This window comes from Lathyrus oleraceus, chromosome 3 (assembly GCF_024323335.1).
Source record: "Lathyrus oleraceus cultivar Zhongwan6 chromosome 3, CAAS_Psat_ZW6_1.0, whole genome shotgun sequence".
In the NCBI taxonomy this organism is placed as follows: Eukaryota; Viridiplantae; Streptophyta; class Magnoliopsida; order Fabales; family Fabaceae; genus Lathyrus; species Lathyrus oleraceus.
Window position 1 is genome coordinate 11,214,691 of NC_066581.1, and position 22,107 is coordinate 11,236,797.

The 22,107-nt window shown below is 37.7% G+C and overlaps 1 protein-coding gene across 1 annotated transcript; it reads right to left on the reverse strand.

The window, feature by feature from the left end:
- Positions 1-9,513: 9,513 nt before the first annotated feature.
- Positions 9,514-10,828, reverse strand: LOC127128867 (uncharacterized). The gene is made up of 3 exons (XM_051058242.1): positions 10,321-10,828; positions 10,077-10,238; positions 9,514-9,852 (listed from the first exon to the last, which is right to left on the reverse strand). The coding sequence occupies exons 1-2, from the start codon at positions 10,783-10,785 to the stop codon at positions 10,077-10,079; spliced, it is 627 nt and encodes a 208-aa protein (XP_050914199.1). The 5' UTR covers positions 10,786-10,828; the 3' UTR covers positions 9,514-9,852.
- Between the last annotated feature and the right edge of the window lie 11,279 nt (positions 10,829-22,107).

Here is a 22,107-nt window from a genome sequence, read left to right on the forward strand (position 1 = left end):
TTCTTCGTGTTACTCCGATAACTGGTGTTGGTCGAGCTTTGAAGTCAAAGAAGTTGACACCTCGATTTATTGGTCCCTATCAGATTTTAGAAAGGATAGGAGAGGTAGCCTATCGTATCGCTTTACCGCCGTCGCTTGCGAATTTGCATGATGTTTTTCATGTGTCTCAGTTGAGGAGATACATTCATGATCCGTCGCATGTAGTCCAAATAGATGATGTACAGGTGAGAGATAACCTGACTGTTGAAACATCACCTATGAGGATCGAGGATCGAGAGTTGAAGCAGTTGCGGGGTAAAGAGATTGCCTTGGTGAAGGTCGCCTGGGGAGGACCAGCAGGTGGCAATGTGACCTGGGAACTTGAGAGTCAGATGAAGGAGTCTTATCCGGAGTTATTTGCTTGAGGTATGTTTTCGAGGACGAAAACTCTTTTAGTGGGGGAGAGTTGTAACACCCCAATTAAAATAAGATAATTATTTAATTTAAATTAATATTTTTTTTATTAATTTAATTGAATAATTGGAATTTGGGATTATTATTACTATTATTTTGGAATAATAATTATTGGGATAATTATTTATTGGAAAATATATATAAGTTGGAATTAAGGAAAAAGTCCCATTTTGGAGTAAAAAGGTTTTTACGTGAAAAACAGAGAAGCGATCGTGAAAGAGGAAAAGGGCAAAGGCAGAGCAAGAGGAAGAAGGTTGGAGAAGGGAAGAGCTTGAAGCTTGAGATTCGCCGGATTATTCAGGTAAGGGGGGTTTATCATCGGTTAAAGGGTATTATATGATAATATGTACTGGGTAGTGATAACCATTGTTTTATCTCTGATTAGATTGATGTATGATGAATTTGTGAAATAGTGGATGAATGAAATTGGATGATAATTGAAGGGAATTCGAAGAAATTTAACATCTATGCACATAACCGCCAGTGGATGAATGAAATTGGACGATAATTGAAAAGGAATTCGTAGAAATTTAACATCTGTGCACATAACAGCCAAATGACGTTCGCCATTATGCCTTCGGCGTTCGCCGTTTGGGTTTTTTTCAGAATAAGAGCGTTTAACGCTAATGGCGTTCGCCATTAGCCTAATGGCGTTCGCCATATCAGTTTGACAGACAGTTTTTCCAGAATGAGAGCGTGTAACGCTAATGGCGTTCGCCATATCAGTTTGAAGGACAGATTTCGCGTTTTAAACTCCCAGATGTGATATCGTTGTAATGTTGTTGTCGTTTTGTTGGGTCTTGAGTAGTATAGGTATTAGTAGAGTGTGCTAATACTGTGTTTGATTATGTGGCATGATATGATATGCTGTTGTGATAAAATGTGTTAATGATGTGTGATGCTATGCATGATGCTGTGAATGTATCAGTTATGTATGCATTGTGAATAGACTGCTTTGTGGCTTAGAGTGTGAGCATGTGTCTATTCTTGAATTGTTGTTGATGTTGCATTGCTAGATGATTAGCGTGCATAGCATAGCCTTCGGGGCTGTAGCTAATTCCCATTGTGAGGAATTAGTGAGTGAACCATTGTGGGTTTGTTGTTGATGTTTGCATGCTAGATGATTAGTGTGCATAGTCTAGCCTTTGGGGCTGTAGCTAATTCCCATAGTGAGGAATTAGTGAGTGAGTCATTAGATCTCAATGAGTGGGACTAGTGAGCTTAGTAGCTGTATCTGGAGGGATCGGTGAGCTTGAACTATATGTTCAGGAATAGTCGGTACCGCATGTGTGGAGTCTCATTGCATAAATATATGTATGGCGTATAATATGAATGGATGTATTCCAATATTATACGTGTGTTGTGTTGTTGTTAAGTCTGATTTGAGTTTATACTGGTGTTGTGTACTGATGTTGAGTATGATGTTTAAGCCGATGATCTATTGATGAATGTGTGTTGCAATTAGGGTGATTGATGTGTTAATTACTTAGCATTACATGTTGTTCTATAATGCTTATTATATTGATTGAGGAACTCACCCTTACAACTATTTTTCAGGTAACGAGAAATGAGTTGAGTAGAAGCTATGCTTGGAGTCTAGTGTAGTCTCCATAGTGGGTCATGCTCTGATAGATGTAACATCGGGAGGGAACCTTTTAATTGTTGTTGTTGATGGTTTTGAACTAAATTACATGTGAATGTTACATGTTTTACATGATTGAGTTGATCTCTATCCGCTGCGTAATTGTGCAAATACTTTATGTTTAAATTAAATAAATGAGCATGACTGTTATATTGTTTAAATGGTGTGGAATAATTGTGTGACACCCTTGGTGCATAATTACTCTGATTATGTGTTTATTATTTTTAATCAAATTTTGGGGTATTTTAGAAGGGTGTTACATTAACTGCCTACAGCGACAGTGATTACGCAGAATGTTTGGAGGATAGAAAGAGCACTTCAGGATATGCTTTCATGATCAGTTCAGGAGCAGTAGCTTGGTCTTCTAGAAAGCAACCAATTGTGGCACTGTCAACGACGGAGGCTGAATACGTAGCAGCGGCGGCATGTGCTTGTCAAGCAATGTGGATGAAGATGGTTCTTAAAAGGCTTGGCTGTGATAATAATGAGTGCACAACCATTTTTTGTGATAATAGTTCAACAATAAAATTATCCAAAAATCCGGTTCTGCACAAAAGGAGTAAGCATATTGCAGTTCGATTCCATTTTCTAAGAGATTTATGCAAGGAAGGAGCAATCTGCTTAGTTCATTGTGGCTCACAGGATCAAGTTGCTGATATCCTAACAAAGCCTCTCAAGCTGGAACAATTTCAGAAGCTTAGAGATTTACTTGGAGTATGTGAAGTAAACTAAGTAATCTACTTAGTTTAAGGGAGAATTTGTTAACGTTAATGTCCTAGTTTGTAGGAGTTATTTTCTAGTTTGTAGGAGTTATTTTCTGAATTGTTAATAAGTTGCCTAGTCTGTAGGAAGTCCTATTTTTTAGACTAGTGCAGATTCTGTTATGTAAGGGTTTTAAATAGCCAACTTCTCAAATGAAATAAACAAGCTTTTCAGTTTATCATCAAGTTTGTGTGAAGGTCCATTAGTGTGGATGCTGGTTTAGCACCAAGCAAACTCGTGGTTTGTAGAAGGTCCAAGCAATATTTCTGTTGGCAAAGAGTGATGCCTTTGGAGGAACAACAATCTTGACACCGAGGAAATATCGAAGGAACCCCATGTCTTTGTTGTTGAACCTGTTATCCAGAACTTGTTTTATGTTGTTGATGTGTTGTAAGTTATTTCCTACAAGAATAAAATCATCTACATATACCAGGATAGCAGTAAAGTATTTCTACTTTTATAAGTGAATAATGAATAATCAAACTTGGATTGCAAGAAACCATTATCTAATAAAGTGTTAGGGAGTTTGTGCTTCCATTGACGACTAGCCTACATAAGGTCATAAATAAACTTGGTAAGCTTACAAACCATGTTTTAAGGAAGGTTTAAGCCCGGAGGACATTTCATGTAGACCTCTTCCTCGAGGTCACCATGAATAAAGGTCGTGTTAATGTCAAGTTGATGAACATGCCATTTAAGGGAAGAAGCAATGGTCAATAATATTCTAATGGTGGTCATCTTAATAATAGGGCTAAAAGGCTCTAAATAGTCCAGGCCTTGTGTTTGATTGAAGCCCTTAGCGACAAGTCGTGCCTTATATATCTCAATGGTTCCATTATGGTGGTATTTGAGTTTGAAAATGCATTTGCAGCCTATGGCTTTTTTGTTGGGTGGAAGAGAAGTAATGACCCAAATGTTGGTGTCATTAGGAGATTTAAGTTCATTGGATATGACTTGGTTCCAATTAGGGTTAAGCATGGCAGTATTATAAGAAGAAGGTTCTTGGACATTATATATATTTAAATTAAACAACTTATGGGATGTAGATAAACTATTGTAAGTGATGAAATCAGAAATAGGGTAAGGAGTGGTACCTAAATTTGGAGGATTGTGAAGTTAGAGGAACTTGAAAGAAAGGAACAATGATAATTATGGAGATAGGTTGGAGGTCTTGAAATCCTAGAGGATTTCCTTGTCTTAAGGATTTCAATGGGCAGGTTATTGGGAGAAAAAATAGGAATGGGTTGAGGAGAGGTAATGGGAAGAGGGCTAGAAGTTGGTGTCTTGGTGGAAGGAGTATTAGTAGCAGGTTCAGAATTGATAGTATGGGGTTGGGGTGTACATTCCATGGGAATGGGTAGGTTGTAGTGAAGGGGGTCATCAATATAATCATACCCCAAAATTTGCCCGTTAATCTTACAAGACATCTTTCAAGGCACTCCAACTCATTTTTCAAGGCATGGATCTTAAAGGAACAAAGACCCAGCACACAGGTGGCCCAAATCCAGAAAATGACTTAAAATGGCTTGCTCGCTAGGCGAGCAAAATCATTCGCCTAGCGAATCCTTCGCTGCACCACTCGTCTAGCGAAGCTTGCGAATACCAGAAATTTTGGGCTTCATTCTGAGCCCATTAGGTCACAAAAACTATTATAAATACCAAGACCTCATTCAGAAAAAGGGATAGAGACAGACGGGAAAAAAAGGGAGGAACACAAACCCACAAAGACAGCAAACCCTGGAGTAAACACTGAAGGAAACTCATCTGCACAAAGGTTACCTCCGCCCAAACCCTAAAGGCCCAAACCCTAAAGGAAACACTGAAGGAAACTCATCTGCACAAAGGTTACCTCCGCCCAACTCAATCCGGCACCAACCCTAAGAGTGATCTGTCAATTCAACGTTGCAATTCAATTGCAAACAGGTTTGCACTATCACTACCGCTTTATACTCCCAATTTACATGTGACATTATGATTGAATTTATAAATATATCTTAGGTTTTGCATGTGGATTTAAGTATGCATGGATGTCTGGAATGTTTAACCATGTAATTTTTGTAATGGATGCCATAGGGTTTGGAGCTTGCTGAAATCGTACTGTTCTTAAATTCAAAACCCGCAGCCGTTCGCTAGCATATCGCTAAGCGAACATGTAGCGAGCGTTCGCCAGGCCCTCGCTAGGCGAGGCAGCAGCTGATTTTCCTGTTCTGATTTTTGCTCATCTGATATGTTTTATTGTAACCATGCATGGTTTACCTGACACTATTACTGTCGTGATTCCTTTTATTTGGTGCAACTCTTGATTGCACCCTGATTTGGTATTCTGACCTGTTTGCTGAATTTTGTAAGGATGGTAAATGGGTTATGGGGATGTTGGTTCAACATTGTGGGGTTGGCAAAAGGGAATATATGTTCAAAATAGACAACATCACGAGAAATGAAAATATTTGTATTCATAGTGTCATACAATATAGATCCTTTCACACCTGATTTAAATCAAATAAAAATGTATTTTGTAGAGTGAGAATCTAACTTAGTCCCAGCTGCAGATTTATTACAAGCATAAACAAGGCAGCCAAAGGTTTTTATATTCATATAATCAGGAATTTTGTTGTAAAGAAGAGTAAAAGGACAAGTGTAATTCAACAATTTAGAAGGGAGTTGATTTATTAAATGCCTAGCATAAGAAATAGCATAAGACCAAAAGTTCTTAGGTTGTGAGATTGGAAAAGAATAACATGTGTCACTCTAAGGAAATGTTGATGTTTTCTCTCAACTATCCCATTTTGTTGAGGTGTATAGACATAAGAGGTCTGGTGATGGATACCCTGATATGCATAGTAAGTTTTCAACAAAAAATCAGATTCATGATCATATCTAATTCTCTTTATGGTGCAATTAAATTGAGTTTGGATAGGTTTGACAAAAGACTTAATTAAAATGGAAGTTTCAGATCTGGCCTTCATAAGAAATATCTAACAGTGTCTACTGTAATCATTAATGACAGTTAAAAAATATTGATGGCCAAGTAAAGAAACTAGTTCCATCATCATCCTCCACTTCCTCTTCTTCTCAACCAAACCATATTTTCGTTTCTTTCCCTTTAACGGAGAATGCTAGTTCTTTTCTTGCCACATTGGCTTCCAACCCAACCTTTCTTTCTCCTATCTTTGCCTTGTTTCTCACGCAATCAACCAAAGTTTTCTTGAATTTCTTTAAAGAGAGGCAATGGAATTTCAGAGTCTTGTTTGCTTCTCAAGGAATGCCTTCCACTCGCTCTGCACTATGTTCCGCTCTCACCACTTCTGTTGCTCTCACTCATGGCGTTGCTGGCTCACTCTTTCCCGTTTCTTTGGGATTTAGTCTCATTGTGATGTGTGATGCTGTGGCTGTTAAAAGACATGTTGGTTACCAAGCTCTGGTATGTATGGTATTCTTCAACTCATGAATCTTTTCTTAGTTTGTAATTAACTTTGAAGTGAAAATTGTGTGTGGGTTGGACACAGGTGGTTAATACGCTTCTGGATGCATTGTTCAAAGGGCCTCCAGTTGCTGATGAGAAGCTAGAAGAAGATGTCGGTGACACCGCATCACAAGTCTTAGCTGGTGCACTCCTTGGTTCTGCAGTTGCCATCTTATGCTCTATAGGTTTCATGCTGCTGCGTTAGGTGCAATCTTTATTCAATAGCTTACTATTTGCTGTCATACATTGTCTATTTTTTCCTCTAGGATATATTTTGGTGCTGATACTGTTTTGTTACCCTTTTCTTGATCAAACTTTGCTATTATAATGTGATGCAGGTTTTTTATATTGAATGATAATTAATACTTCAGAGTTTGAGTATGATGTAAATGATAATTAATACATAGACGGCTAGAAAGTATCACCCCTGAAAATAGCTATGTTTCTTCACTGATACATTTTTCTTGTAAATGACTTATTATGGCTTTTGAAGCATGCCAATTGGATGGCTTTCAAGCATGTATATGCTTAGTGGAATCTTTATAGTTGGTGCATAATTTACCTGGTTCAGAGTCAAATTAATTAAACAGTCATAGGGCCATGTTAATATTTGTATCCAAATGTCCACTAGTCATCCTAAAGTATCAGTTAAGTGTGATCTCTTGCCAGCTTATTCCAATGTTTTTTATCGCTTGGATCTCTATCTCAAAAGATAGGAATAATCTGTTTTTAATATTTTCTGGCTTCTGTGCTCATTTAACTATGTTTACCTTTTGTATATTGCTGGACAGAAGTGCTTAATAGGATGATTCAGGGTGACATGTTTCAAGGCCATCCAATTGGTGAAAGGAAGCAACATGTTGTTCACACTTTACCTCAAGTATTTGTTGGTGCTCTGCTTGGTTGTATAGAAGTAGCCATTTTATGCTTTGCCCCTTTTTTTGGATCAATATTGATTGATTTAGCAAACTATTTGCTCTGATAATGTGATTCATAGCAATTTAATAAGGGCTCTAGGACAAATACATCATAGCATGAGTATTATAATGAAAAATATATGCTATTGATGTTTAATGCAAGTTCAAAGTTTAATTTTTGAATTTTTAGGCAATTTTGATTTCATTTTCTTCGCATCTATGTTGTCACGGTACAATGTTCCTAGAGTGTTTTTAAATCACATTCACTAATGTGTTATATTAGTAAATATAAAGGATCAGATTTGTTCACTCAGATTGTGGAGCAGTAATACAGTTTGCGTATTGCATATCTTTTCATTGCACATTTAACACTAACAAATGTAATAAAATTACTTATCAAAATCGGATGGTTAAAATTTACCTTGCTTTCCCTATATTAGACGAGCAAATCAAGTTTAACTTTCAGTTTTAAGCAACCAATTGATTTTATTTAGTTAGATCAGACTGTTAAATCATTTGTGTGAACTCAGGCAGACTTGCATTGTAGACTCACTAACATGCGTTTGCTGTCAAGGTTGTGCTTTGGTGGGTTAGATGATTCTGTTATGATGCCCCTTTTTTGGATCAGACTGTATTGAATACTGATTGCTCTTGTAATGTGATTCATGGCAACTTAATAAGTGATCTATATTCTAGGACAAATACTTCACACCATGACAATAACTGACAAGTAGATCTAAAGCCAAAACCATCACAAGAACGGCCACGACCACAGCTACAAGTAGGAGAATCAATACGACCATAGATTTGCATAACAAATGTATTCTATTCCTCTAGAAGACTCTAAAGAGTTCCACGGATTTGATCTTGTTCAGTTATGAGGTCACCAATTGATTCGAAGGACATACTCAACAGATGGGCGATTCGTTTTCCTGGTTGATTTGAGTTTTGCAAATAACTGACAAACTCGTGCTTTCACAATAATGTAACTATTTCAATCAAAGGATCTGCAATGCACAGACTGCTCCACAGTCCGAGTGAAAGAAATATGGATCCTTTATATTTAAACACACTTTTGCGAGGAAAGTGAAGTCAAAATTGCCTAAAATGTCAAAATAAAACTTTGAACTTGTAGTAGTATTTAACATCAATAGCATAACTTTTTCATTATAACACTCATGCAGTAAAGAATTTGTTGTAGAATATAGAGCACTTATTAAGTTGCTATCAATCAGATTATCTGAGCAAACAATGTGCTATCAAATCAATATTCAATACAGTTTGATTTAAAAAACAGAATCGCCTAACCAACCACCACGCAGACGGCATAAAATGGCTAGTATACAACCAAGAAATACTTGAGGTGGGGTGTGACCAAGTTCTTCTTCTAGCCTCTCTTCAGTAACTGGAAGGTCTCCAAACAATTCATCCACAAGTGTATTAATCACCTGTGTGTGGTGTTCACACACAAATTTCAGCTCAAAAGTTTTCTTCATAACCAAAAAGGTAAACAAAGTCGAAGAGCCCGAGTGGTCATTTTTGTATCTTTTGGCAAACCATGGCAAGAGATGTTTAAAATTTAAAACCAGATTGTCAAAGAAAATACACGAGTGCGGATGAAGAAATATATGTTGATTACAAACTAACAAAACTGACTAATAGTTTAGGAGCAGAAGTTGACATAAAGATACAAATATCAGCATGGTCCTATGATATTTTTATTAAGCATACCCTCCTACATTTCTTCATGTAATTTCTGGTTTTTTTCCGATTCTTCAAGCAACAAAAACCTTGTTGGTTATCATTGGAAACCTTTTTTGTGGTTTGCATGAAAAAGGGACAGAAAGTACTGAAGTGGAAGTGGGTGTGAAGGAGGTGTGAGATGAAAAAGAGGGTGAAAGGATGAATCCATGAGAGAATTGGAAATGTTGATTGTCTGTGTTATGGAACGTGAAGTGAAGCGTCGTGTGGGATCAACAACACTTTTGTCTTTATTATACTAAGAGTGGAACTAGAAAAGTTTTGTTTGTGGAACGTGAAGGGTTTTTGTGAAGTCAACAAGATCTTTGTCTCAATCTGACGAATGACAAAACATCATTTAACGAAGTCATGATCAGTTATAAGTATTCGTTTTAATGTGCATAGTCCGATTTGTGTGACTGCACCATTTTCGGACCGAGAGGAATATGAATCCTTTATAAGCATTAAACAACAAGACAGTATAATAGGCACCAGGCAATAACAAAAATCTATCCATTTTAGTAGAAGATACTGGATGAAAAAGAAAATCTTCATTTACATTATTCTCATGCTATGAAGTATTTGTCCTAGAATATAGAGCACTTATTGAGTTGCTATGAATCACATTATCTGAGCAAATTGTGTCTGCTATCAATCAATATTGAATACAGTTTGGTCGAAAAGGGCAACATAACAGAATCACCTAGCTAAACCACAATAAAGCAACATTTGAAAGCATAAAATGGCTACTATACTATACAATCAAGAAGAGCACCAAGAAATATTCGAGGTAGAGTGTGACCAAGAAGTTCCTTTAGCTTCCTTTCGCTAATAGGACGGCCTTGAAACATGTCAGCCACAATCATATTAAGCACCTGTGTCCAGCCCCAAAAGGTAAACAAAGTCAAATTGTGTCTGCAGATTGAAAGTCACATAAGAAAAAGCCCCAAACATACATGTTATCCAAACACAATCATTTCATATATGAGAAAACAGTATGCTATATCAATCAATATTGAATAAAATTTGATCAAGAAAAGTGCAACTGTAGACAGCATAAGATGGCAGCAAATAGTAATGTATTGAATAAAGATTGCACCTAACGCAGCAGCATGAAACCTAGAGAGCATAAGATGGCAACTGTAGAACCAATCAGTGCACCAGTTAAGACTTGAGGAAGGGTGTCACCAACATTTTGCTCTAGCTTCTCTTCAGTAAATGAATGTCCTTGAAACACCACATCCAGAAGCGTATTAAGCACCTGTATCCAACACATCATTTTCAGCTCAAATGATGATTACAAACTAACAAAGATTCATGAGTTTGAAGAATAGCATGCATACCAGAGCTTGATAACCAACATGTCTTTTAACAGCAACAGTATCACACATCACAATGAGACCAAATCCCAAAGAAACAGGAAAGAGGGGACCCGCAACGCCATGAGTGAGAGCAACAGAAGTGGTGAGAGCGGAACACAGTGCGGAGCGAGTAGAAGGCATTCCTTGAGAAGCAACCAAGACTCTGAAATTCCATCGCTTCTTCTTACAGAAATTCAAGAAAACTTTGGTTGATTGCGTGACAAACAAGGCAACGATAGCAGAAAGAAAGGTTGGGTTGGAAGGCAATGTAGCAAGAAAGGTTGAGATAGCATTCTCCGTTAAGCCTCCTCCGTTTTGCAAGTAACATAACTCCTGCATGGTTTCATTGGAAACCTTCTTGGAAGGTAGCATGTTTCTGGTGGTTAGCGCGAAAGGGAAAGAAGTGGAGTTGAAGGAGGAGAATGATGATCGAAGAGAAGAATCCATGAGAGAAATGGAAAAGATGATCAAGAACACCTTTGCATGAATTTGATGAATGAAGTGCCATTTCATGAACTCATCATCACGTTATAAAGGGTGGAATCTGTTATGGAAACTTCTACGTGAGGACCTTCCAGAACCTTCCAGAATTTTTAATCTTTTTTTCGTTTGAGAGTAAACTTAAGATATTTTTAACCCAACAGTTAATTTTATTAAATACCATAAGTTTAATCAAGTAATTTAATCATTATTAACTAGTATAACAATTATCTGATATAAACGGATCTATTATGACTTAATTTATCAACAACCCACTGTAGTATAAGATTATTTTTTCAAGAGAGATAATTGACTTATGTTTTTTCTTATTATACAATTCATTAGAAATCAGATAAAAAAAGAGTAAACGTAGCTAATGATGTTTTTTTTTTTAATTGTAATTAAAAATGTGAAATACATTTTTATGAAAATTGACAAATAAAAACAAGAAAGTACTATATTTATGGGTGGACGTACTATTTATTTATTTTGAATATAGTTTGATTTAATCTAAAATTTAAATTATATTTTTCTTTTCAAGAAAAATATTTGATGCGAGTTAGATTAGAATTATTAGAATATAAAATATTTATTGTATCAATCATTACTATTGTGGTGTTATATTTGCAAGGGTTCTACACAATTGCCACTCTTGGATCTCCGTCTAAAGTGTTGTCGTCCAGGCGATATTCTCACAAAATGTTGGGGGTTCGTCTTTGGGACAGATGACGTGTACAGTACTGTTATCTCCTGTTAGTTATTATGGAATGAGTCACACTACGACTCTATGAGAAGTAGGTAGTCAACGATCTCCTTTAATCTAGGGGAAACAGTTGTTGCCTCTAAGGTTTTTCTAAACCTTAGGCCCAAAGCCCCTGTAAATATATCTCCCTCAACGGGAGAATGGACAGATCTTAACCCGTACACTTATATTTAAGCACCAAACATATACACAAAGCCTCTCACCTGAGCAAGTTCTATAAACCACTATAAACACAACCATACAAGTCTTCTCGACAAGTGAACAATCTCTAACCACCATATATCGTAATATAGCTACTAAGACCTCTAAGTACCCATGTCCTTGCAAAGATAACATGCATACCTATTTTTTTACTTGTACAGTGGGGCTCCAATAAAACTAACATGGGTCACACCTTCTTTATCACAATCACCTAGTCATTGTTAACCCCCACTCCTACAACTAGTCACCTTCAGCCATGGTTAACAGGAGAGTTTTACCCCCTACACCAAAAGGTACCAGTGATAGCGGCGATGTCGACGCCCTAACGGAGATGTGTGTCGTTAGTGGTGGAAATATGCTAGGTCGGGCTAGGATTTTCCATGCCTGAGTCTACCCTGCTAAAATATTTAAAGCCTAAGTCTGGTCTATTGCTTATCAAAGTCTTATTTTTAGACCTGAGTCTGGCATTTTCAAAGGCCTGATTGGCCTATTAGTCTACTTAAAAGTCTTGTAAATAAACAATTCAATTGATGTTTAAATAGACTAATAAATTAAAAGATCAATGATATTAAATGTTTGTTTGAATTGACTTATTTGAGTTTACCTAATAGCATAAGTTTTGTGATATCATTTATTTGAGAGAACTTATGAAAACAACTTATGATATTATTCATAAGATTTTTTCAGCTAATTTTCATAAGTTCTTAAAGATAACTATCTTATTTTAGTATTTTTAATTCAATGTATAAAACATAATATAAAAGTAATAATAATAATAATAATAATAATAATAATAATAATAATAAATTTATTCATATTTATTTAAATAGGTCGGCCTGATAGGATTAAAAAGGTTTTTTTTATGGTTCGTGGCCTAGTCTTTTTAACTAAATTGGCTTATAAAAAAGTCTATGCCTTCTCTATTTAAAAAAAGGCATGGTCTGGTTTGAGCCTGTTTAGGCTAGACCATAAGCTCATGTTAGTTGGCTTGGTATATTCCTACCCTTATATTCTGTCATGAACGAACTACGTCGTTAGAACCGGACACTAGAGGACAAGATCCACAATATTACACAATGCCAACAGAAGTCCAATGCTTCGGAGGAGATGGAAGTAATGGATCTCCGACCACTCTAAAATGAGATGAGCGCTTATCCCCGAGGGATTCAAACCTCCCTTTTTGTCCAAGTTTGACGGGGGCACTGATCCTTACGAATGCGTCGTCTCCATTAACACACATATGGCTATCATCGGAGCACCTGACTCCCTAAAGTGCAAGCAGTTGTATGGAACTTTCAGGGACGCATCCCTACGATGGTATATAGGTCTATGATGTGCCTTCTGAAGGAAAATTGCGGTCCAAAACGCAGCGGAAATAAAAATTTTCTCCTTTAGAGATCCTTACGAATGGTCATGATCAGTGATAGAATATTTACCTCTTGTGACGATTGAAACCTTTGATGCAGATCTCTTGTGACGATCAAAACCTTTGATGCAGATCTCTTGTGACGATCAAAACCTTTGATGCAGATCCACAGAGCGATCACGAACATTGAACGATGACAACGTCTCTACTCAGTCCACACGAACGGATTCCTTCAATCTCAGTGCTAGCTGGTACGAATGAAGGCTTTGAGTGAGAGAGAGAGAGAGAGAGAGAGAGACAGAGAGAGAAAACGAAAATAATGCAACCACAATTAATGCTTCTGCACAAGGGTTCTATTTATAGAACCACTTGTGTGGGCTTCAAGCTAAAAGGCCCACTTAAGTGTATTTTGGCCCATATCTTATAATATGCCCAAAATCACTTAAGCCCATGGTACCTTACCATATTTCGTATTCTACTCAAGTACACCGTACCTTATGATATTCTATAATTCACTTAAGGGCACCGTACCTTACGGTATTCCTTAGTTACTTTATCTCTCATCAATCCGTCATTTGTGTGTGACCCTGTAGATTTTCGCGGCATTGGCAATTATATTAAATCATGTATTTAACATAATAAACAGTGAGCGGTATCTAGTAACACATCACTGCTACCCAAGACACGAAAATGTCATGTGATCTGACAATTCCTTATGTGATAATACTTATGTGTATAATTACCCTTTTGCCCTTATGTCTATATTGAACACAAGGCATAGACCGTGTCATCCTTGTCCAGTTCAATATTGGGCCCATAGACATTTATCCTTTTATGCAGGATGGGCAAATTCCATCTAGGTCACTCATGTCCCTCAGCATGATTCGTGGAGTACCCATCAACTGTCTTTATGGTTATCCAGTTACGGACAACGTTTGATCAGCAATAAAGCACTCGACTCTACATCTAGGGTCCATAGTGGTTTCAGGTCGAAGAGTGGTATACACCATTATCACCATGAGAATAACTTATGACACTTTGCATAACTTTCTATATAGTATTCTCATAGCGGGTCAATCCGGTATAAATATTACTCCTAATATTCATACCTATGTTTAAGACTTGATAACTCTTTATCCATGATCCATGAGATGTGATCATCAGTCTACAAACATAATAGTCTTAATGCTTTAATGTTATCCCACTTCACACTAAAGCTCGACTACGGATACTTTAAGAATAGTGTCCTTATGTTTAATGTGTTATCCCACTTCACACTATAGGGCTTACACCAACAATCTCCCACTAACACTAGAGCCAATCAGGCATACCCCGTATGCCCATTGATCTAGTATGGCCATCATGCTTCTGCTGCGCAAGAGGCTTTGTCAGTGGGTCAACAATATTGTCAAGTGTAGGTACGTTACATATTTTCACATCTCCTCTATCTATTATCTCTCGAATGAGATGATAATGCCTGAGTATGTGTTTGGATCGTCGGTGAGATCTAGGCTCCTTAGCTTGTGCGATAGCACCATTGTTATCATAATAGAGACCAATGGGATACACAATGCTAGGGACTATGCCAAGTTCACTAATGAATTTTTTGATCCAAACAACTCCCTTTTCTGCATTTGAGGCAACAATATACTCGACCTCGGTTGTAGAATCAGCAACTGTATCTTGCTTTGAACTTTTCAAGCTCACAGCGCCACCATTTCAGCAAAACACATAACCATTGGAATCATTCATATTAAAGCGTCTCAGCACCTTGTCTATGTACTCTGACTTAGGCCAAGCATTTTATGATCTATCTCTATAGATTCTGATTCCTAATATATAGGCTGCTTCACCTAGGTCCTTCATAGAAAAGCATTTCCCCACCCAAGACTTTACTTGTTGCAGGGTAGGGATATCGTTTCCAATGAGTAATATGTCATCCACATATAATACCAGGAAAACGATCATGCTCCCACTAACCTTCTTGTAGACACAAGGCTCATCTCCGTTCTTGATCCATGAGTAATACATCACCTTGATCAGTTATGAGATATCCATATCTTTCAGGTAGGTGACGTATCCTGCCTGACCTACGATGGTCTTGTTCTACTTGAGCAGATTGCTCTTACACAACTACTTGTGTTTCCTGCTCTAATTCATCCATAGGTGTATCAATGCTTTGTGATTCTTGAATTTCTTCAAAGTCTACTTTCCTCCCACTGATTCCTTTGGAAATAAAATCCTTTTCTAGGAAAACTCCAGTTCGAGCGACAAACACTTTGCCCTCAGAAGGATTGTAGAAGTAATACCCTCTTGTTTCTTTAGGATACCCCACAAATAAGCATTTGTCAGATTTGGGCTCAAGCTTAGTTGAAACTTGTCGTTTCACATAAACCTCGCAACCCCAAATCTTTATGTAAGACATATGCGGTTTCTTACCACTCCATATCTCTTAAGGTGTCTTCTCAACCTTTTTGGATGGAACACGGTTAAGTGTGTAAGCTGTTGTCAATAGTGCATGTCCCCAAAAGGAGTTTGGAAGATCGGCGTGACTCATCATGGATCGGACCATGTCTAACAGGGTTCGATTTCTTCTCTCAGATACACCATTCCATTGGGGTGTTCCAGGAGGAGTAAGTTGGGATAGGATCCCACACTCTTTTAGATGGTCATCAAACTCTAGGCTTAAATACTCACCACCTCGATCTGATCGAAGAGTTTTAATATTCTTACCTAGTTGGTTTTGTACTTCATTCTTGAATTCCTTGAACTTTTCAAAGGACTCTGATTTGTGTTTCATTAAATACACATAACCATATCTACTGAAATCATCAGTGAATGTGATGAAGTACTGAAAACCTCCTTTGGCTGGTATGTTCAGTGGTCCACATACATCAGTATGTATTAGGCCCAAAAGATCATTCGCCCTTTCACCTTTTCCTGTGAAAGGAGACTTTGTCATCTTTCCAATTAAACAAGATCTGCATGTCTCATATGATTCATAATCAAAAGAGTCCAAGAGTCCATCTTTATGGAGTTTGGAAATGCGTTTCTCATTTATGTGGCATAATCGACAATGCCAAAGGTAAGTTGGATTTAACTCGTTAGGTTTCATCCTTTTAGTATTAATGTTATATATAGGCATTTCGAGATCAAGGAGATACAGTCCATTGCTCATTTGTCCAGTAGCATAGAATATATCATTCAAATAAATTGAGCAACAATTGTTCTTTATTATAAATGAAAAACCAAACTTGTCCAAACAAGAAATGGAAATAATATTCCTGCTAATTGCAGGTACATAATAACAGTTCTCTAACTGAATTATAAAACCACTGGGTAAAGTCAATACATAAGATCCTACGGCTAAAGTAGCAACCTTTGCTCCATTGCCAACTCGTAGGTCAACTTCACCTTTTGCCAAATCTCTACTCCTTTTCAGCCCCTGCACATTTGTACAAATGTGAGAACCGCATCCAGTATCTAATACCCATGATGCAGAAGTAGATAAATTAATTTCAATAACAAAAATACCTGAAGTTGAAGTCTCTACTCCATTCTTCGTATCTTTCAGGTACTTTGGGCAGTTTCTCTTCTAGTGTCCGGTCTTACCGCAATGGAAGCAGGTGCCTGCCTTTGCTATGCCTCCACTAGGCTTCAAAGCAGCAACAGTGGGTCTGGGTTTGGCAACGTCCTTGCCTTTCCCTTTATCACCCTGCTTGGTGGGCCTTTTGTTCTGTCTCTTTCCATTTCCGATCATCAGAATGGACTTCCCTTTTGTCTTCAGATTCTGCTCAGCTGTTCTTAACATGCCTAGCAGTTCAGGAAGAGATTTGTCCATATCATTCATATTGAAATTTAGGACAAATTGACTGAATCTATCTGGCAACGATTGCAAGATCAAATCAGTTGCAAGTTCCTTTCCGAGGGGAAAACCCAACCTTTTAAGGTTCTCCACATACCCAATCATCTTGAGCACATGGGGACTTACAGGGGCTCCCTCAGCTAACTTGCTTTGAAAAAGGGCTTTTGAATTTTCAAACCTCTCATGCCTTGCTTGCTCTTGATAGATCATCTTCAAGTGTTCGATCATATCGAACGCTGCCATGTTCTCATGTTGCTTTTGCAATTCTGAGTTCATGGTAGCTAGCATGAGACAAGCAGTTTCATTGGCATCATCGTCATGCTTCTTATAAGCATCTCTTTCTGCCTTAGGTGCAGAACTAGGAGGTTCCTCTTCAGGAACAGGTTTCTCCAAGACATACAGCTTTTTATCATGTTTGAGGACAATCCTCAAGTTTCGGTGTCAATCCAGGAAATTTGTCCCAAACAATTTTTCCTTGTCAAGGATTGATTGCAAGATGTTGTTAGAGGTGTTTGTTGTCATGGTAATCTACATAAGAATTAATGAAAATATAAGTATCAATAACATATTTAATTAGGCCTTTAATTAAATATGCTCCCACTATTTTACTCAAAACAAATGACCCTCATCATTTGATTCGGAAAATCCCGTTGGAAGATTTTCTAGTGGGTCGAGATCCATATTTCACTTTGTTCTAAGTCCGCGTAGGCGGATTACATAAAACTAGGTTATTTAGGTAGGAACTCCTTCCAATTGTATCTCATACAACTCTCGAAAATTTCAATTTGGTGAATAACTCCTTATTCCAATCCATCATATGGATCATTCCCAACTCTTGCTTCTAGACATATACAAGAAAATTATAATTAAGTTTAACTCATCGTTTTAACAGTTGGATATTACAATTATCCCATCGCACCTTAACTAATACAAAACATGCACCTCGCGTAGGCGAAACCTACATTATTCAATACCAGTCTTGATGAGTGCTAAAACTTGGAAAGCAAACATATATAATATTCTCATAATTTGTTTAGTTAAGTTTGACCCATTGTTTTAGCAGTTGGATATTACACTTATCCCATCGCACCTTACTAATATAGAACATGCACCTCGCGTAGGCGAAACCTACATTATCCGATACTAGTCTTGATGAGTGCTAAAACTTGGAAAGCATAAACTTAATATTTAGTTTGAGGGAATTGCACTTGTCCTGATCTCACCGGCTTATTTATCATATAAATCGTCTCTCACATGCATCAACATATATTCACATGCATCAACATACATACACATGCATCAACATACATACACAATGAAACAGTTATGGCCCCTAGCGCAATTGTTCTCCCAAGCCAATGAGAGAACCTAAGCTAACCTAATAACGATCTAAGCTTCTCCAAGCAAGATCTTCAAGGTTGTCCTCCTTTAATATTGAATTCTTCTCTAAGCTTCTCCAAGCAAGATCTTCAAGGTTGTCCTCCTTTGATCTTCAAGGTTGTCCTCCTTTGATATTGAAATCTTCTCTTTCTTCATAACATTGTCTTCTTCTCTTTCTTCATAACATTACATTCCAGAAGAAACTCGTTTTACATACGAGGGTTTGAGATGAGAAAAGAAGTTACATTAAGAGATCAAAAGGAGAGGCACGACACGCAGGTCGTATTTAAAAACCCAAAACATAATGAAGGAAGACTAAGGCCATAACTGATCACAACAAGGCAATAATAACAAACACATTATTATTATTAATTTTTTAATTCCTTCAATTAATTAAAACCAAATTAAATTTCGGCGACCGATCACACTACGCAGAGTTAGCCGGGGGTTCCGCTGCCCGGTCATTTGAAATGGACATTGTTTTGCATCAACACAACCCTTGCGTAGTCACAAAACAGAAACCCCAAAATTTTGACTCTGTGAGTGTGACGACCGTCACAGACGTGTGACGATCGTCACAGACGTGTGACGACCGTCACAGGCAATTTTGGATCTGTGAGTGTGACGATTGTCACAAAGCATGTGACGACCGTCACAGGCTTGTTACGACCGTCACGGGCTTGTTACGACCGTCACGCATCCAGCTTGTTACGCTCGTCACGAGCTTCACGCGGCCAAAATAACAGAACTTTGAAACAGTCTACAGACCTCTTCCAAAAAGCCCTAAATTCACAACTCCTTGACGGCACAACCCTTGCGCCGTCATCAACCTTAATGCACCAATTTCAGACCGTCAAACACACCTCGATTGTTGATTCAGTATGATTGATCAACAGGTCATTGCTTCACCATACTAATGTCGGATTCCGAAGCAAATGACCATTGATCGCTCAAAGGAAAACAACCATTTAGTGTTTGAATGAGCGAAACAGAAATAGTATATCACATATACCGTACTTTGCATTAGGATTACTTATATCATATATAAGTTGATCGGTCTCAATTGCGTAACCTATGGACGATCGATGTATCGCTGCTTCACCTTACTAATGTCGGTTCCGAAGCATAGTCAACATCAATCATCCAACTCGTACACTCATGATGCCAAATTTAATTACTCGTTTAATTAATTGATTCATTCTGTCTTTTAATCATATTAATACAGAAAATAAACAGCTATCCGAGTCATGGTTTCGTAAGTGGCTTTGATACCACTGAAGGAAAATTGCGGTCCAAAACGCAGCGGAAATAAAAAATTTCTCCTTTAGAGATCCTTACGAATGGTCATGATCAGTGATAGAATATTTACCTCTTGTGACGATTGAAACCTTTGGTGCAGATCTCTTGTGACGATCAAAACCTTTGATGCAGATCCACGGAGCGATCACGAACGTTGAACGATGACAACGTCTCTACTCAGTCCACACGAACGAATTCCTTCAATCTCAGTGCTAGCTGGTACGAATGAAGGCTTTGAGTGAGAGAGAGAGAGAGAGAAAGAGAAAACGAAAATAATGCAACTGCAATTAATGCTTCTGCACAAGGGTTCTATTTATAGAACCACTTGTGTGGGCTTCAAGCTAAAAGGCCCACTTAAGTGTATTTTGGCCCATATCTTATAATATGCCCAAAATCACTTAAGCCCATGGTACCTTACCATATTTCGTATTCTACTCAAGTACACCGTACCTTACGATGTTCTATAATTCACTTAAGGGCACCGTACCTTACGGTATTCCTTAGTTACTTTATCTCTCATCAATCCGTCCTTTGTGTGTGACCCTGTAGGTTTTCGCGGCACTGGCAATTATATTAAATCATGTATTTAACATAATAAACAGTGAGCGGTATCTAGCAACACATCACTGCTACTCAAGACACGAAAATGTCATGTGATCTGACAATTCCTTATGTGATAATACTTATGTGTATAATTGCCCTTTTGCCTTTATGTCTATATTGAACACAAGGCATAGACCGTGTCATCCTTGTCCAGTTCAATATTGGGCCCATAGACATTTATCCTTTTATGCAGGATGGGTAAATTCCATCTAGGTCACTCATGTCCCTCAACATGCTTCGTGGAGTACCCATCAACTGTCTTTATGGTTATCCAGTTACGGACAATGTTTGATCAGCAATAAAGCACTCGACTCTACATCTAGGGTCCATAGTGGTTTCAGGTCGAAGAGTGGTATACACCATTATCACCATGAGAATAACTTATGACACTTTGCATAACTTTCTATATAGTATTCTCATAGCGGGTCAATCCGGTATAAATATTACTCCTAATATTCATACCTATGTTTAAGACTTGATAACTCTTTATCCATGATCCATGAGATGTGATCATCAGTCTACAAACATAATAGTCTTAATGCTTTAATGTTATCCCACTTCACACTAAAGCTCGACTACGGATACTTTAAGAATAGTGTCCTTATGTTTAATGTGTTCTCATGATTAAGTCACACTTAATACATTAAACGGACTATCTATTCCAGGGACTTTATTAATCAACCATAATAAAGAGAATGCCTTTTATTATTAATAAATAATTCGATACAAGTACCAAAAAGTATTGGCCTCTAGGGCTTACACCAACACCTTCACCGTTAGCTATCAGAAGCTAGTAAAGAAGTAGGTAGTCAACAATATCCTTTACTCATGGAGAGTGGTTGCTGCCTCTAAGGTTGTCCTAATCCTTAGGCCCAAAGCCTTTGTAAATACATCTCCCCCAACGGGAGAATGGACAGATCCTAACTCGTACGCTTATATATAAGCACCAAGCATATACACAAAGCCTCTCACCTGAGCAAGTTCTATAAACCACTATAAACACAACCATACAGGGATTCTCGCCGCCGTGGGCAATCCCTAACACCATATATCGTAATATACCTACTAAGGCCTCTAAGTACCCATGCCCTTGCAGAGGTAACATGCACACCTATTTTTTTTACTTGTACAATGGCATCCACCATTGTCAGACCCCAAATTTACCCTACCTCTTATACAATTTTCATGACCGTAATGCATAGGCATACATTCATCATCTTATCATCTCATTTATATTTACATTCATAATAAGATAGCATGCTACCTAGACTCAAGGAATGGTATTCATATTTGAGACCCCATCAAGATCTCTTGATCATGTTGGGGTGTGCCCCATCCACCCTAAACCCTAATTCTCATCTTAAAGCACTTTTTGAATTTGGAAGACTACACAAGTCACCCCACTCACCTCTAAAATCCTAATTGGATGATGAGTCTTGATTGGAAGCTTTTCTTGTTCATCTGGTCATCCATGGACCTCAACCCTAATCCCTTGATCGTTTGTGACTTGTACAAGTCATCATTTAACTTTGTGTTTTGGCCTTGCCCCTGAGGGAACCCTAATATATAACCATTGATTAGTCTTTAACCCTGTGAAACCACACCAAGACACCTCATTCACACCCCAAACTCTAGTTTGTATGACTTTGACCTTTTGAGGAACCTTTTGGTCCAAGAAACCCTAGTTGTGCCCTTTGCTTCTATGTTTTTCCTTCTTGCTTGAAACCATACTTCATGGAGATTTCACTTGTTCACCTCATCATCCATTAGTCCATTTACATCCAACTCAAGCTTATTCCATTCATCATTCAT

Bases quoted from the DNA above. Each gene is read 5' to 3' on its own strand.
- LOC127128867 (XM_051058242.1), bottom strand. From the start codon at position 10,785: ATGGATTCTTCTCTTCGATCATCATTCTCCTCCTTCAACTCCACTTCT. The intron at 10,239-10,320 runs GTATGCATGCTA...TGTTGGATACAG, and splicing joins ATGTTGGTTATCAAGCTCTG to GTGCTTAATACGCTTCTGGA.